This window comes from Populus nigra, chromosome 10 (genome assembly GCF_951802175.1).
Source record: "Populus nigra chromosome 10, ddPopNigr1.1, whole genome shotgun sequence".
In the NCBI taxonomy this organism is placed as follows: domain Eukaryota; kingdom Viridiplantae; phylum Streptophyta; class Magnoliopsida; order Malpighiales; family Salicaceae; genus Populus; species Populus nigra.
The window spans coordinates 2012007-2031517 of NC_084861.1; the positions used below are offsets into that span (position 1 = coordinate 2012007).

General features: G+C 30.9%; 1 protein-coding gene across 1 annotated transcript; it reads left to right on the plus strand.

The window, feature by feature from the left end:
• The first annotated feature begins 17186 nt into the window (after window positions 1-17186).
• Window positions 17187-19223, plus strand: LOC133704584 (adenylate isopentenyltransferase 5, chloroplastic). The gene is made up of 2 exons (XM_062129459.1): window positions 17187-17555; window positions 17680-19223. Exon 2 carries the CDS (start codon window positions 17783-17785, stop codon window positions 18764-18766), a length of 984 nt encoding a protein of 327 aa, XP_061985443.1. The 5' UTR covers window positions 17187-17555; window positions 17680-17782; the 3' UTR covers window positions 18767-19223.
• The last annotated feature ends 288 nt before the right edge of the window (window positions 19224-19511 follow it).

Below are 19511 nucleotides of genomic sequence, written 5' to 3' on the forward strand. Positions count from 1 at the left end.
AACAATGATAACAACAAATGTCAAGGTTAGAGGATCCACTAATGGTACATCAAACAAGTATAGTATAAACTCTTATTATTCAATTGGAAACCACACACAAAGGAGGTTCCAATCGGTTTATAAATTGTTAACATGATTACATTAGCTATCTTATTCGAATAATGCTAATACTTGTAAATGTTTTCAGGCATTCATGATTATAACTTATTTTAACAACAAATCAAGTTCCTTTCATAGCTCAGGTGTCGGTTATACCATACAGTATGGGCTATGAAAGTGCCAAGTATTTGTTGTACCAAGTGTTATACAACATAAATCTAGATTAACCATTTAACAAGCAAAGTATTAAAAGTGAACAAGATAACAAATATAAAGCATGTTAGTATCCAACATTAAGGTCCATGTTAAGTTTGTATTATACTTATTCTTACACCATTAGTGTACCCTTTTCACCTTGACATAATTAACTTAATTAAACATAATGAAAGAAAGAAACATAAATAAACAAGGAAAGGAAATGAAAAGCATAAGCAAGAGATTAATATAAGCAAAACTTAAGCATTACAAAATATAAAGAGAGAAAGCAAGAGCATGATCTTGATCTGAAAACCAAGATGCCTAAATACATGGCAAATGCCTCCTTTTATAGGCCAAAATTCGGAACTATTGATTTGTTGACTAATTGTCTCATCTTTCCAGGGTAAAAATTTGAGATCATTTGGACTTCTAGAACTTGAGATATGGGCTGAACACTGAACAGTGTCTGGGCTGCAGGACAGATTCGGACTTCTTCTTTGTTGCTATAATTTGGACTTGAAAACGGCCTTGTTAAATCTTGGGCTCCACATGAAAGTTGTAGGCCTATGTCTTAGCTTTCCATCCATATAAAATGGACCTAAATCCAAGATCTACAGCTCCAGATATGACCCAATTACCAAACTGTGTTCCAATTTGGACTGCACTAGCATCTCTTTGGCCATCTTTTTGTCCTTTCAATTTCAGTACTTCAACTCATCAATCAATTCTTTCATTTATGTGATAGGCCTGCATTTAAGATTAACATTTACCATAAATTAAAGGTATCTTATGTAATTAGATATGTTATTATAAAACATGCTTTAGTTAAGGAGTTATTGATACTTCAAGTGCAAAATGATGATATAAAACCTTGATAAAAATACACTTTTAAGTACTAATCAGTGACCAAGTACCTTGCAATATTTATAGAATTTGGGCAGTGTCTCATAAACAACTAGCTATCTAAGAGTGCTTCCATTAGGTAGAATTATTTCAATGGAGTTAGAAAGATCATCAAGCAAATCTAACTCTACTAAGACTTTAGCATACGAGAGTCTTGACATGATAGATGTCAGCTTATCACTTTGAATTGGTTTCCCAAGCATACTAGTAATCTTAGAAAGGCATTTAGTAGACCAACATTTTATAGGCAAATTAGGGAATTTCACCCAAACAGGCACCTTAGTCATTTTCGCATTAGCAAAATCAAAATATTATGGCATAGGTTTCAAGATTAACGGCTTGCTATATACCAAATAAGGGCCACTAGCAAGAACAACCAATTTATCATCAACATTACTCAATCTATAGACTAGCATCACACTGCCAAGTATTAACAATAATGTTGTTCAATGCTTTAAATCCAGGAAATTTGCCAGCCACATAACCCATAATGCATGATTTCCAAATATCACAGTTGCTATCAAAATCTTCATCAAACAAAGTATAGTTTTTAGCAGCACTAATTTGTGAGAAATGCGTAAGTTTAGGGTAAGATTCAGTGCTATGATTATACGCAAATAAATCATGCCATTTGCCAATAACAAGTTCTGAAGATCTTGAGGTACCTGATTGAGAACCTTCCTCAGCGGTCGATTTTTGGTGCTCTCCCTCTTTTAGTTGTCATGAGGTCGGTATTTATAGGGGGTGAGGGACATGTTGGACAACCCTACTCATGTCTAAACAAAAGGGAAAAAAAAGTCGATTTAACAGTTTATATGGGGTCACTTTGCAGAACGGATTTAGGGCTGCCAATGGACCTATTTTTATACTCTTGTTGAGGTACAATGACAAGCAATAAGAGTGGTGTGTTTAGCGTCGTGGTGTGAGGAATGTGAAGGAGAGAGAGGGATAAAAAATGGTAAAAACAGATGAAAAAATCATCTCTTATGTTTGCAAAACCGGTGCACAAGAAGAAGATGGTGTACAATAATATAAAAACAATGTTGTTTCCTTCTTCTTCTTCTTTTATTAATTAATTAACAAAACAACATCGTTTTATACAGAACTTGTCGTTTCATTTAAATGAAACAGCGTCGTTTTAGCGCTTTAGATTCAAATTAGGTTTAAAAGCTCCTCTCTCAATTTTAGTCCTTAATTTTTGATTTATTCATATGGGTTCTTAATTAAACTTTGATTTCAAGAATCAAATCAATTTTATTATTGCCAAGTTTTAAAAATATCATCTAATTTCAGTGCCTTTTCAATCATAATCCTTGGTTTTGGATTTATGTAAATTGATCCTTAATTAACCATTCAACTTTCAATTTTCTTCAATTTCACCCCTGTTTTCAACCAAATTTGGACCTTGAATTTGTGTGCCTTTTGTATAAAGGTCCCTGGTCTTGAATTTATTCAAATTGACCCTTAATTGACCATCAAACTTTGATTTTCTTGCGATTGTGTCCTTGATTTCAACCAATTAAACTTAAAAACAAAAAATATGGTCCTCTAAAATTCCAATCTATTCAATCATACTCATATTAAGCTTCCAGACTTAATTCTTTACTAATTAAAACCCTAGCAAAATTAATTTGACATATTAAAGGTCCAATTAAGTCCTTGCACTTAATTAAATGTTTTAATTTAACCCAAATTAATTCTTGAACTTAATTTTTTATGCAAATTCATTCGATAATGATTTAATTTGACCTTGTATTTGCATTGTCTTTCAAACTTGGCTATAATTGGGTTCCTGATTTTGTCCAAAACTCTAGCTTGGTTCCTCCATGTATTTGAAAACTTTCTTAGCCTGCTCTTGACAGATTGCCAAAAAATATTTCATTTTTTATTTTTTTTCTTTTCATTTTAAAAGAAAAATGGTAATTTTAAGGAAAACCCAAAATTGGTTTTAACAATCCTCTCTTTCTTTTTTTTGAAGTAGGTCCTTATGCTCTTAATTGCTATTTTTTTATCCTTAATTTTTTTTTATTTCATTATTCGACATTTGATTTTTTGAGATTTGATCTTCTCGGTTTTTTCCATTGTTTTTAGGCCTTACCCGAGAGTCAATTCGAGACAAGTACCAAGTTATGGGTCAAGTGGACTAACCCGAGTTAACCCACGTCAACCAAATATTTTATTTTATAAAAAAGTAAAAATGATACCATTTTAAAAAAATAAAAAAATAAAAATTGTCAATTGTCTTTTACTTTGTTTTAAGTAGATTTTCCTCGGGCTTACCGGGACATGGATGAACCCTAGTTTTTGACCCCTTTACACTAGATCAATTCTCCTTCAATTTCTTTTGAAATCTAACCCGGTCTAAGCCATGATTCATTTGGGTTATAGGTGAATCTGTCGAGTCGAGCTAAGTTTTAAGATAATGGCTTTCTAGATGCGGTGCTTCTAGTTTAGTCACTACCTATGGTTATGAGTTTGAAAAGTTAATATGGGTTGACATTGTTTTCTCTCCCGGTTACATCATTCAAAGTTGTTCGTTTTGAAAAATGAACTTTGTTATTTTTCTTTGATTTTGTTTTCAATCAAGTTATTCTCATCTCATGATCTAAGGTAGAAGTTTGTTTAGGTGGCCTAAGTTTTTTTAGGTCGCTTTTTTTATCCTTTTTTGTTTTATCTTTCAAAATTCAATTCTTTGTAGAAATAAATTGTCTTTTTTCCTGTTTTGTTTTCTATTGGATTATTCCATTCGCATGATACTACTCGTGAGTTTTGACAACCTCACCTGATTTTACTGGTGCTTTTTTTTTAAGACTTTTTTTTCATTAATTGTTTTCCTGATTTCATCCTTCTACATTTTGATTATTGGGGATTGACGATCGTTATTTTTTTTCAATTCCTTTTTTATGATGTTGAGTTGTGGATTTTTCTTGTTCTTTAAAATACAGTGACAGCACTTGAGCATCATTTTTTTACGTTGCAAAAAAATCAGCTCAGCCTACGACGAAGAGCAAACCAATTATCTAGTAAGAACCTATAACAAGTTTTCAAAACTTTTGAAAATAAAATTTATTTTTCAAATTGATTTTTTACATGAAGTATCTATATAATTATTTATTATTTTACTATTATTTATTATTCAATAAAAAATAAAATAATTAATATATTTTCGAAGAGTAGACACACACACACACACATTTGTAGAATATTTAGATTTTTTTAATTAATATTGAGATATGTATATATTATATTGTATTTAAAAAATCTAAATCTATATATATATATATATATATATATATATATATATATATATATATATTGGGTTAGATTTGGATGGATTTCAGGTTGTGTTTAACAATATTTATACTTTATTTATCATCCTTCGAGCAAATCAACTATCCAAAAAATAATCATTAATTCAGGTCGGGTCCATATCTATTAGGTTTGGATTAAATTGTCATATCTATTTGGTGACACTCGATATTAAGTGGGTTTGAATCCAAAATATCCAAGAATGTTTGAGAATTAGATCAGAAATAAGGCACTATTTAGAAGTGCAGTTGGACCATACTTTTATAAATTTTTTTAAAACTTTAAATTAATAACTTTTCATATATTTTTTAATGTATTAATGTCAAAAACAGAAAAATATATGAAAAAAACATAATTCTGATAGATTTTTTTAAAAAAATTAATTTAAAAAATAATATTTATCACAATTCTTGATTAAGTCTAAGTTTAGGTTGAGTTGGATGCTTCGTTACATTACATTTAGAGTGATTTACATTACATTTAGAGTGATTGGAATCGAGCAAAAATTACATTCAAAACGTTTCAAGTTCACATTAGCACAATTGAAAATCAATTGAGTTTCTATAACTGATAACTTATCACTATTCTCATTAAATAGACTAAGATTTAGTGTATTTTAAAGAAATAAAACTAAAAAATCATCCAACTAAATAAATTCTTAATTTTTAAAAAACTTAAATAAAAAAATCTAAAATAAAAATAAAAACCAGAAACAAAAAACAGAAATGATTCTAAACAGTTGATCACGCAACCACCCTAATAAGATCTAATTTGGGCTTTTAAATTGGATCGTAGCTCATGCTATATGGATATCATTTAAGCAAGCTACATAAGACCTACATTGTAAACTTATTTGGTGTCAATAAAGAATGATTTGGGCCATTAAAAAGCCCACTCTAGCCTAGAGTGAATAACGAGTTCCCTGTTTTTTAATTGAGGTTATTTAAATGGTATCAAGGCTTATATCGTCTAAGATGTTCCAAACATGTGATTTTAAGATGATCAACATCGCTATTCTATGCAAATGAAGCAGTGAGATTTGTGTAGCATTTGTTAATAATAATTACAAAAACATGTCTTATTAAAGAAATAAAAATATAAAAATAAATATGTTAAATTTGAAGAGAATTTTTGTAAACAAGAGATAGTCTCCAAAACAATATTAATTAGTTTATATCATTCAAATATCTCTATAAACAAACTTTTAATTTTAAATTATCCAATTAAAACATGTAATTATAAAAATAGTTAGCATCTCTAAGGCCATTATTATTATTATTATTATTATTATTATTATTATTATTATTATTATTATTATGGCTTTTTAATGGTTATTTTACATGCTGAGGGGGGAGTGCTAAACAAAATGTCATTTTACTATTGCTCTTATAAAAATATTATTCCTACATATCTTGCAAAAAATGTCAAAACAATATTTATTGCAATAATGTTCTTTTTTTCACTAGTTTTTTTTCTTTTATTTTTTTAATTTATATTTTTGTTTTTTGTTTTTTATGAGATTATTTTGATCTCATGACCTGTGACAAGGGTTTGACGAGTTTATCTAGGTTCTCGGGTTATTTTTTTATCTTTTTTTAATTTAATTTTTTTTAATTTAATTTTTTAATATTAGATTGATTGAGAATCATCCAAGTTATTTTTAGACCCGCAAAAATCAATTGAGTTGTTAAAATTATTGTGTATCAAATATATTAAAATACAATTGGCTTTTCTAAATGATTTTTTATAATTGGAGTGAATGTAAGTAAAAAAAACCATATTTGCTCTATTCAAAAAGTCATATTACCATTTTGGCTCTTCTAAATAGCATTCCCCTGGAGATTCTCTTGTCATAGTTTGAAAATTTAACTCGAGGCAAAAGTCAAGTCATGACATCGTTTTGACTAAAAAAGGCTCTCTCTAAAATGTCAATGAATTTTTACTAGGTTTTACCTTTGATCAACTAGGGTTTTTGAATGGGTTAGGTCGTGTAAATTCTTTCTTTATTTTTTTAAACCCGAGCTGGTCGAGGCTCTAGATCAACACTCAATATAAACTAAATTTAAAAAAATAATGTCTAATTATTTTTATATATATAAGTTTGACAATAATACATGTTAAGGGTAAAATAGATTTTGTAATATTTTATTTTATCTTATCCACCATCAAATAAACATGACAGAGAGATAGTAACCCTACTGTGTATACCAGTACTAAACATAATTCTATTTTCATCTGTTGTTCTGTCCTGTGAAGCACAACACAATTATGTTGTTTTTTATTATAAATCTTTTATATAAGTTTTTTAAATTGATTATTCTTTTATTTTGTATACAATTATGTAAAAAATTGGTTTTTTTTGTAATTTGGTTTTTTAAATGATGATGAGTTTTTATTTAAAAGCTTACTTCTACTAAAAAAAACATAATCGTGTTAAAAAAATACATGAATAAAAAAAAGAGTTTAGACCAAAAAAATAAACCTTTTACTCGATAATTAAATAAAAATAGAATTTTGAAGCCCTGTTACGTCGCACATGAAAAAAAAAAAACTAGTGGTCACTATTCATACACCGGTCAGCATAGTTTTTAAACCCAATCCGGTGGTCAACCTGATATAATGATCGGGTCACAGGTCAGATGGATTGACCCGAATCAACCAAAAAAGAAAGAAGAATTCCACTAACTTTGAATCTGTGACTATTATCTCTCCAATAAAACTCTAAAAGCTGCCCATTAATGGTAGCTTTTTCCCCTACACCTACCTTCTTTGCAATCCATAAAACCACACCACTAAAAAACCACCATTTTTCTCTCTCTTATCTTCTGTCCTCGAGATCCTTGCTTAGTAATAACAACAAACCCACTATTTCATTTTCTCTTAAATCTTCCCCACTCTTCGCTCTCAAAATCCTTGCTTTGCTAACGTGAGCCGATTTTCACCACGAAAGCCCTTAATCCAAACCCACACAAATCAAAACCAGATCGTTATGATCACTACAAGATCTGACCCCCCTCCAAACAACCGCTCAACAAACTTTCCCTGCTCTGCCAACGCATCCATCCACCAACCCACAATATCTACCACCACCACCTGGCATGCATCTCTCTTCCCATTGCATGCATCTCTCTTCCTATTGCATGGCGAGAAGATTTTAAGATTTAAGGAGGAAGCAAAGGCAAAAATGATTTTCAGATTTTAAATTCCTTTGGTTATTTTTGCAACTGATGTGACTTTACATATTGAAGAGTTTAGGTTTTTTGTCTTCATGTTGTGTCAAAGAACCATCTCAACCCAATAGCTTAAACTGTTAGGTAAGGTCCCAAGATATGTTTATATTATTCTCTAACACATCCCCTCAAGTGAAAGCCCTTTGGGCTTGAAACTTGCACAGGTCCACATTACCTTGTGCTTAATTTTTATCAAATAAATAGGGATGGTGAGATTCGAACTCGTGACCGCTTGGTCATTAAGGCTCTGATACAATGTCAAAGAACCATCTCAACCCAATAGCTTAAGCTTTTAGGTGAGATGGTTCTTTGACATTTTGCAAAATGGGTTCCCAATAAAAGACTAAAATGGTGACGTTTTACTTGTATATATGTATACATATAAACATTCGAGTCTCATCTGGATTTACCCGGGTCTTATGAGTCCCGAGTTAGCTCTCCGGGTCGACCAGGTTTTGCCGGGCTAAATCCCTTGCTGGTTTTTTTAATCCTGACCTGATTCTAGTCATGGGTCAGTTGGGTCCCAGATTGACCAGTCGGGCCGAGCCGTGTTTTAAAACTATGGCGGCGAGTCACTTAACTCTTAGATTTAAGGCTACCTTTCAGCAATGTACTTGTAATAGCCACTAGATAATTTTTCTTCTTAGGATTACGCCATGTACACAATCCCATATGCTTTATATATATATAGCCAGAAAGCATCAGCACAAAATTTATTTGATCGTGAAAGGATCATATATAAATTTTGAAGTAATAGTCTTACAGTTTGTAAAAATGTTAGTGGTAGGTTAAAAGCTCGACCATAACACTGAAGCCTACCAAAACTTTTAAGGGAAAATCACTATATAATGATAATTAATGAGCAATAGTAAGGATTAGTAAACAGTGTTCGTTCTATTAATGATCATTGGCATTGAGTGCATTATTTTGTGGGTGTAGCCAAAGATTACTTATTGGATTTCTGTAAAAGCACAGTTATTAGACTCCGTGTTAGAGTTGATTTGGGAGTTCTGGATCACTTGGGTTGATTCGGAAAAGTTAAACTTTATTTTGAGGTTTTAATATATTATATTAAAAAGTTAAGAAGTAATCTATAATATAATATAAGCTATATATATTATATATAATAAAATTAAAAATATTTTTTTAAAAGATTTTTTCTTTTACATTAAAAAGATATTATCTTCTCTTTCTAAGTTAAAAATATTTAAATTAAAAATATTTTTTATCTCATATTAAAAAAAATATAATTTTTTTAATTATGAATATAAATTATATATACTAATAGGCTTTCAATCACGCATAAAGAAAAATTTTAATATTTAAATAGTAAATTTTAATATGAGTTAATAACTAATATATAGGATGACAAGTTCTCACGCACGAGATTAAGTTGGGTAAGAAGATGAAAATCTCCAGTTATCCCATGCACGCGAAGCAACGCTTGTTTTTTAGTTTTTTGTCCCTCCTTTAACTGAACCCAATGCCCTTCTTGTGTCCAGGAATGTTTTCCTCCAATGCCTTTGATTTAAATTCTCACTTTGCTAGGAAAAATAGTGGTATAATTTCAGGTCGCGATGTTTAGGGGCATTGTATAAAATCTTTTATAGACCCGGCGAAAACCCCGGTTCGCCTAGATGGTGAATCAACCCACTATGCCGGAGCAGGTATGATAACTACGTGTAAGAGTCACTTCTTCAAATTTGGTGAAAGGAAATTTTGAAAAATTCTCCCTTTCAGAAAAAAAGGACCCGCTTTTAAGCCTGAAAATTGGACTTTGAGTAAATTTGTCCTAAGTTATGGACGGGACAAGCAGGATTTGCATTAAATTTGTTTCTACCTTCTCTCCATTTGCTTGATTGAGATGATACAGACAAATTAGCCAGAAGAAAAGTTTTGAATTTCAAAGTTCCAATGTTTGGCTTTAGCATTGGTGGGCACTCGAGAAAACAAAAGTTTTTTTCTACCACTGGTGAGGCTGGGCCGTGCGTATGCTTATTGCCATATGATTAAAACTCTTAAAACCAGCCAATGAATAGGACATAACCATGCAAGAACACAAAAACGTTGAGAATTATCCACTTCAAAGCTTCTTCCGAACATCAAATTTGGGTTTGAATAAAAAAACAATTTTGTTTTGACTTGGTATTCAAATCGATTCAAATTCAATCAATAAATTTGACAAATTAGGCAGTGCTGAATAAGTAGAAAAGAACAAGAACCAGAGCCAAATTTCTTTGTTTTCAGTGAGCTTCTAGTATACACGTATATAACATAGTAGTCAGCACAAATTGGAATTTTTTGATGAATGCATTGAACAACAAGTGGGGTCAAAAGGAATCAAAAGAAGGTGGGCTCAAAAGAAGAAACGACCTTTGAATAAATTAAGAGATAGATATCAAACAATTGAGTTGTGAAGAGGGCTCTTTAGAGTCTCGGTGCATATAAAGGTTTCGCACGAAGTCCTTTAGCCAAGATTATTATAATCTAGTTATTTGGATTCTATAAATAAAAGTAGATCATAATTAACCCCATTATTGACTTGCTCATGATTAATTGCTTCCTAGTTTCTTTTGTCAATGTCGAAAGGAAAGCGATTCCTCGAAAGATAAAAACCACGAGAAAGAATACAAGAGAAAACTGATATGGCATATGCTTCGTGGTTGATGTGAAAGGCTATACTTTCTTTTCTTTTTTTGTGTGGTGAAATTTGTCCATAGATGGCTAATTATTTGTGCTATACACATGCATTGACATGATGGGAATGTAATTTAATGGATAGATTTTCAAACAAATTATTGTGCGTGTGATAGCTAATATGATACATTTGTTTCTATAAAATCATAAAATCATGTTTGGGATCAAATTGATATTTTCTTAAATGTTTTTATACATAAAAATAGCAATTACAGGTCCGATCAAAAAAATAAAAATAAATCAGTTTCAAATATAATTTTAAAATGAATTTCTACTCGTCCAAATAAAAGGCACGGAAAAACATGTTTCATCTATCTCTGAACAATAATCAAATGCCGCATCATAATTCAAAGATGCTTTTAAAACATTTTGAAATGCATATTAATACTAACAACTAGAAGTCTATAGTTCACGCGTCCAATGATGTTTTTAGAAATAATGGTTATGGTGTGAATGATGATGATAAGCTAAGGATAAATCAAATGACATTGGCGAGGAAAATATGATTGTGGGTGTCCTTTATAAATCTATCATTGTATCCAAGTGCTATGCTTCCTTTCATATTTGATATTCGAAGTGACTTTTTGGGTCCTAACGCACGCTTAAGCCATCCAAGTCAGAAGAAAGAATGCTCCGTTGGTACGATCATGACTTCATTTACATCAATGGGGCTGAAGAAACCAAAGCTTTTGACATGTAAATATAGCATCTTGTACAATGTTGAACATTATATATAGTTCATTTGCCAAGTTGGGGAGCCTTAGATAATGTTAAATACTCGCTGACTAATGATTACATGGACCGATCCATATCATGTCCCGTTTGAATTGAAAGCCAAAAGATTTTCAGTGGTGGAAAGTTTGATTTTGATCCTACAAGAACTTGGATTTTGCTTGACAGGACAAGACTTTGATATCTATATGTGATAACCCACTTTCAAATAATTAATACCAAGTACTATCATTCGAATTCCCACCATCGATCAACATAGATAAAAGGCAGAAAATGGCACACCATGATCGAATGAAAAAAGAAAAGAAAATAATGGCACGCCATGATCATAAAGAAGGAGAGGGGAAAAAAAATAGATTATCTATGTGTTCTTCATTATAGCTATAAGATGGGCGATGAAGTGCCAAAATCACGTTGACTGTGGTTTTATAGTTCTATCTCATGATTAATGCACGAAAAGGAGGAAGGAAGGTCAAATAACGTCTTTTCCCGTGAATTAATATCGATAATGTTAAATAAAATGGCTTCTTTTACTAACTCTGCATGTCGGCAAGAGGTAATTCTTACATGGTTTGCGTTTATGTGCATTATATACCTTAATTATAAAATCTTATCGGTTCAAACATGTTTATTCAAAACTCAGCCAGTTAGTTAACAGCCGACACTCTACTACTAACGAACAACAGCAGATTAGATCTTATAGAGTTCAATCCCTGTTTTCAACCCACAACCAATATGAGCTTGAAGTTCCCTTCGTAACTCCTAGAACTTCTTCGTAGTGTCTCTGTTCTATATCTCATTTTTAATACGGAACCTCAAAGTTTTTAATTTTGATTAAATTTTATTAAAAAATCAACCTCTAATAAATTTGGTTTAAACAAATTGACTTGGCAAGTTATTTAGCGATTTAATTGTCTCCGTCAAAATTTAATTTAATTTTTTTTAAAATAAAAATAATGACATTTTTATTTTTTATTTTTAAATTGAAATAAATTTATCCAATCAATTCACCCAATTCATAATCCAAATATTAGGCAAAGTTATAGGTGATGACAATTTTAATAGCTTTGTTATATACTATTTTTGTTTTCTTCTTTGTTTTTACTATACATTTTTCAAAAAATTAAAAATTTATTTGATTAGATATAATTTTTTTTATTTACAAAATCCACACATTTACTCTCAATCCAACATTCATTCTATATTCAATCTTAGATCGACAACCACAAAACCTTAAATAACATTATAATTTTTATGAGCTCTAGGTAATCTTATAATGATACACGCACCCAACCCTAAAAAATAATCTTTTGTTTTTTCAATAAAAATAAATTTTTTTCTTAGCAAGTTAGACCATATATGGATAGAAAGTTAGTGCTCTCTCTCTAAACTTAACCAATTTGGTCCTTTTCATAAAACAAAAAGTTTTATTTTGATCTTTGATGTGCTCTTGACCATTGAAATAAATAATGAAAATAACATAAATCAACCCATTAGTGAACAGCTTCGAAAGCCATATAAATATCACAAAAGAAAAAAAAAATGATAGGGAAAAGTAAATGTAAAGAAAGGAATACTTGCAAGAATTCTCAAATGTCTAGCATTTATTTCTACTTTAGATTCCAAGATTCCTACCCACCGCCCTTAATTTTAAACTTTATCAACACATCTTTATTTATTTATTTTAGGTCGCCTATGATTTTTATGTTGCCATTCATGGAAAACCAGTAAAATAGCATTAGTTAAAAGCATATTGTTCCCGAACGAGTATCCTTTCACAGAGGAAGGATGGTATTGGGCAATGAAAAGTATAACAATAGTCTAATTTATCACTACGAAGGTGACCCGCGCTTTCTTGCAATTCAAATCAATAGTTTTTTTAATGTTAAATAAAAATGTGTAAATATTGTTAATGCATTTTGTAGTGGTAAAAAATTTCTTAATTGTGAATTTAAAATTTAATATATATTTAATAAAATTGAACGAGAATTATATGAGCCAATAAATATTAAAAAAGAAATTGTTAACGCCAACTAAAAACCAAGTTAGAAACCTAATAGATGGTTGCTTATTAAGATATGTGATAGAAAACCTTCAAAATGTATTTATTTATTTATACAAAAACAATTTATATATAAAAAAAGAGTTTTAAATTTCATTGAAATAAAATAATTTACTAGTATTGTCATAACCTAATTCTGGATCCCTCAAAATTTCTTTATGTAAAAAAAATATTATTTTTGAAATATTCAAATAAATCTAAAAATCATAAATTGAAAATCAGAAAAAATATTCTTGGGACACAAATATGTGATTTTTTTAGTTGCAATAGGTCAAAATGCTAGAAAGATAGTTAGATTTGAATATTATTAACGAGATAAGATGAAGAAGAACTTAATTGAAGCTAAATTAAGTTTGAACATCAATTTAATCAAAATTAAAAGAATTAATTAAGCTCATGAGCTTAACTAAACTTCTAATGGGATTAACTGACTTAATTAAGAACTCATTTGAAGAAACATTAAGTTTAGAGGTCTAATTCTGGTCAATTTTTAAAAATTAAAAAATTAGGGACACAATTGAACTTTTTTAAAAGCTAAATTAGTGCAATCAAATGTCTAATTAAAATAAACTTAAAGTATAAAGGTTACTTAAGGACTTAATCAAAGAAATTTAAAATCAATGACCACAGTACAAAAGGCCTATTAATTTAGTTATTTCAATACCAAGAATTATGAACTTTTATGTAAAATATATTTCCAATATTAAAAGAAACAAATGGGAAAATAAGTTTTGGCTCTAAAAAGATCAGGCTTAACCCATGAGATAATGATGTTTTAAATCAATCTGGGAGACTTCCAGATGCCATTGTTTTATTTAAAAAAATATTGAGCAACGATGTGTTGTACAAACCCAAGTCAATCTATGTTTACTAGCTAAACTACCAACCCAGGTAATGGACCTTTTGTTGGGTTTAATAACTTTATTTTTTTAAAATATTTTATTTAATTATACGATAGTAAAAATATGCATATAAAAGCCACAAAAATAAAATTAAAAAAAAATCATGAATGATGATAAAAAAAAACACTTGCTAATATTATAAAACAAATATTATAATCTTGCTCTAAGATAAAGTGAAAATTGAACGATATTAAATAAAATAAGATCTCAATATATTATTTATTTATTTATTTTAATAAAATTGATGAAAAATATAAAAAAACATAAAAAGCCAAAGAAGAATACAACATGCCTGGCCTTTTATACCCGACCCATTTAAAAAAATTCAGGCACATGGGCCTACTTAGCCTTCCTATTATATTTTTCTTAAAATGGGTGAACAATATGTCATGGGCAATTGTTTGATGATGTGGTATCCATTGGTTGTACTCTATCCACCTTAGATGGTCGAAAAGTCACCATAAATCGGGTAACATTTTTTTGGACTAAAAACCTTTAATTTCACCTATAAACACCTAAAAAAATCCTTACAATCCCTAGCTAATTTATATCTAACCTCAAAACAACCTTTTATCTTTTAAAATCCAAAACTTCACTATGATAAAAAAAAAAAAACCTGAGACCTAATCTACTTTCTTTGACAAAATAGGAATAAAACAAATTCTTCAATGGAACCCCATGCGTCAAATGGAATTCATTGACACAAAAAAGCTTTTTTTTTTGTCATCGAGATGTATTCAACTGATCACTTTCTCTCTTCTTTCTTCTTCCAGTGACTTTATCTCTCATCTCTCAAGTATATAGACTGAAACTTAAATAAAATAAAGTTTTAGACCAAAACTTAAAAAAAAAATAGGGATAAAAAATATGAGAAAACATTTGGGACCTAAATTTTAAAAATGTGCCTCAAGAACAATTAAAAAAAAATATTGCACTTTTGTTTCATAGTCAAATTCGGTCCTTGAATTTTAAAGTTGTTCAGCAATAAAATTAAATGTTATTTTGCAAAATCAAGCATCAATTTAATGTTGGAAAGTTTTTTTTAACACGACAAGAACTATATAGCAAGCTAATTGAAATAAATTATGAGCCCTAAATCAAAGCCAACACATTTTTTACATATGAAATTGCAAAAAAAATAAAATTAGTTACCGAAGTAGAAAATTCTCAAAGGACAAAAAGAAAAAGAAAAAGAAAAAGAAAACATGATTGAAATCCACAATATTTTTTCTTGCAATATACAGTGAAATGAACAACTCATTTAGGTTTCTTTTAATTTAATTTAACAATAGTGTACCAAAAAAATAAAGAAGATAACTATAAGTTCCATCCATTCTATTTTAGTCCAATCTCCTTCCTTTGGTACTATCCAATAAATTAAAAATCCTCATGAATTATTGCTCTTTTCATTATATGTTATTATAAAACTCAATATTTTTCATTAACCGACTTAAAGTTCAAGTCATGAGTTGAGTTGAGTGAAACAATTTAAAATAATCTTAGAGATTTTTATTAAATAAACAATGTTTCATTAAGTTTTGACAAGTCATGATTAACCTATTAAATCAACTCTCTACTTAGTTGGATATAAATTTGATTTTAGCTTGATCCTGAGTCATGCTAAGTTGCCTATAAAGTATCACCCTATGCACAAATTAACAAAGCCTCAAATATTGAAGGCACATTAGAAAAAACAAAAAAAGAGTAATACAAATGATTAATTTGTGTGTTTATATAACTTATCACTACAATTGGATGGCCTCACAGGAATAGTGCAGAATGCAATGGAACCCATTAGCTGATGTTTGTGCTTGTAACTATAGAACTTGTCAGTGTTCTTGAGCCGATTTACGGACCCGATCTGAAAGGTGCATAGACAAATACCTAAATACCTCCTACTACGCATAAATTTTCATCTCCTTTTCCCACCGGCATTAAAGGGCATGGAGATTTAAAATTATCTTCAATATATATATATATATATATATATATATATATAGACACACACACACACACACACACCCATGAAAACGTTATTGTTAGCTTGTCATGTCAACAAATATACAAATATATTTTTAGGTATCAAACCATTAAAAGGGGAATTCTTTTGCCCACTGCTTTTAATTTGTTGAAAACAACTTCTCCACCCATATTGTTTCCATATGCAGGTGCTATGTTTCTTTATTAAGATCGGGCCATAACTTAAACCTAGATTAAATAAACAAATGCTATTTAAACAAACAAAGGGAGATTAAGAGGAATCCTCTCATTAATTATGAGCCACCGCTCTACTTTGAGTTGACTATACACCCAAAAAACTACAATATATAAAGAATTCCGTTATGTTTTTAGTGAAATATTTGCATGTTGATGACTCAAGTAGCAGGGAGCTAGCTAGAGAGGGTAGTCTTGCTATATAACTAACCTAAGAATTTACAAATAATTTCTTTTTACTCAACTGTGGTCCTGCAACAATTTTGTATTTTTAATTTTAAGCCGAAGTTCAAGTCAGCATGACCCATGACCCCTTTGGTGAGTTTGACCTACCTTTGAAATTGACCTCATTGGACTATTGTTATTATTTTATTTTTTTTAGCTTCTCAATATTTCAAGTAAACACTCATTCGTCAAGGGATTCATTCAGATGGAGGAGAGAAAAAATTATCCAGCATTGTACTTCAATATAGAGGTCTGGGTGTTAATTTATAAGAGGATCATGATTTAACGGGTTGATTTGAAAATTTTAATTTGAATAAAAAAATAAATAAAATTTAGTTATACCCAAATCAAGGATTTTTTATTAAAAGAAAAAATGAAATGAAATTATTTATATAAAAAATAGTTGATCGAAGTTCATGTGGTGAATCACGAGTTGATCTCTTTTCTATGGCACGTTGCGGGATGATGCCTCCAAGGTTTTCGAGACACGTGTCTCAACATAAACTAGAACAAAATGAAAAAAATGTGAAACCGTTTGTGTCTTTATCATTCTTCAAAGTAATGATAGTATAAATACCCGCGCATAACCCACGCTTAAGCAGGCTTATTAACTGATCCAAGAAGATTTCGATTGGCGCCTCCGTCATAATCACTCTGTCGAAAGTCCATAAAATCTTTTCAGAGTGGCTCTTATCATACATCATTTTCAGAGTGTAAATATATATAGTAGATAAACACTTGAATAGAGCTTCTGTGGTGCGCAGCACAGCCTGCCTACTAACACCTTTGCACAGACACACACATAGTTACAGAACAACCCATTTCTCCTTCCTCCCCTACCCTGTCTTGCCCTTCATACTCATTACTAACAATCTCTTCCCAACTTTTTTCTTCACATCTCTCGCACCCCTCCTCTTCCCTGCAAAAAGAGAGGCAGTACTGGCCATTCTCCTCCTCGAACCGTCGCATATTCGATCCATAAAGGTATGGTGGTCCATGAAAATAAACATTTGTGGGGTAATTATATATGCTGGATAAATATTGTGTTTAATCACTATATCTTGTGCTTGCTAGAATTTTCTAATTAATTTTAACACAATCTTGACAGGTAATATATATATATATATAGTGAGAGAAAGGGAGAGAGAGGGAGAGAGATAGTTGATCTTTTTCTTAATTTGGTCAACGACAACGTCCCAGCACATTCAACAATGACCATGAGGCTTTCTTTGTCTGCCTACAAACAAGTACAGCCTCGTGTGAATTTCCAAGGGGGGCTCAACATGAAACCTTTCTTTCGTCGAAAAGATAAGGTTGTGTTCGTTCTTGGACCGACTGGCACTGGCAAATCAAGGCTGGCTATTGACCTAGCAACCCACTTCCCAGCCGAGGTTGTCAATTGTGACAAAATGCAAGTTTATAAAGGCCTAGATATAGTCACAAACAAGGTGACGGAAGAGGAGTGTCGAGGCGTGCCCCATCATTTACTTCGCATAGCAGACCCTAATGCAGATTTCACTTCCGATGACTTCAGGCACCACGCATCACTTGTTGTCGAATCAATCGTCACACGTGATCGGCTGCCGATCATTGCCGGTGGATCCAATTCGTACGTGGAGGCTTTAGCAAATGATGATCCTGAGTTTCGATTAAGGTATGAATGTTGCTTTCTTTGGGTGGATGTGTCACTACCTCTACTCCACTCATTCGTATCAGATCGGGTTGATCGAATGGTAAGAGCAGGCTTGATTGATGAGGTGAGAGATGTGTTTGATCCAACTAAATTTGATGATTATTCACAAGGAATCAAGCGGGCAATTGGGGTTCCTGAATTAGATCAATTTCTACGAAACGAGACGATTGTGGATGCTAAAACACGTAGAAAGCTTCTTGATGAGGCCATTGAAAAAATCAAAGAAAATACTTGTATGCTAGCTTGCCGACAATTACAAAAAATCCGTCGACTTCATAGCATATGGAATTGGAAAATGCACCGAATCGATGCCACACCAGTTTTCCTAGCAAGTGGAAAGGAGGCTGACAATCTTTGGGACCAAATTGTGGCAGGTCCAAGCACCATGATTGTGAACCAATTTCTTTGTGAAGAAAATCATGTATCCCCCATTGTACCATCAGAGTCGGTCAATATGGTGCCGATTTCTGTCCCGGCTATGGCCGCCGTCGCTAGTCGATAGAGGTAAAGGATTCTTGGTCAATACCAAAATTCATCTGCAAATCATTATCATCATCATAATCACCAGCTGTGATTATAAATAATTATTCAGTATGATGGAAATTGTATTATTATGTTATTTGACACTTTGTTACATGATGGATTGTGATTTATTGTCTTTTCATAGACAATTTTGATACTTACATAGGAGAGAATAAGGAGAAAAAAAGAAGGGAGTTTTTTTTTCTTTTTTTTTCAAAGGCTCTGGATGACTTGTCGAGTCGTTAAGTAACTATATTTGGCGGGCCGTACATTTGAGGAAGCTTCGTACTAGTGTGTGCTGCACCTGCATCATCAATCATGATACAGTAGGCTTTAGAGGGTGGATGGTGGGGTCCATGTTTGTGATTTGCAGCTGTATTTCTTTTTTCTCAGCATGATAGCTACATGGTATATATATTACAATGGTGATGGGAATATCTAAAGGTGTGCTTTTTTTATTTACATTTTCCTTTGTATTTTTGAGATTATTTTAAAATATATATTGAAATGATATATATTTTAAAAAATATATTTTTAACATCAACACATCAAAATAATATAAAAAACTAAAAAATTAATTTAAAAAAAATAACAAAATAATAATTCAAACACTACACCAAATAAGATCTATATTCTGGTACAATTAATCACCATCTATGAAACTTGCAATCCCCTTTGATTTGATTTGATGATGGTATAATATGTTTTATGCGACTCTTAATTAA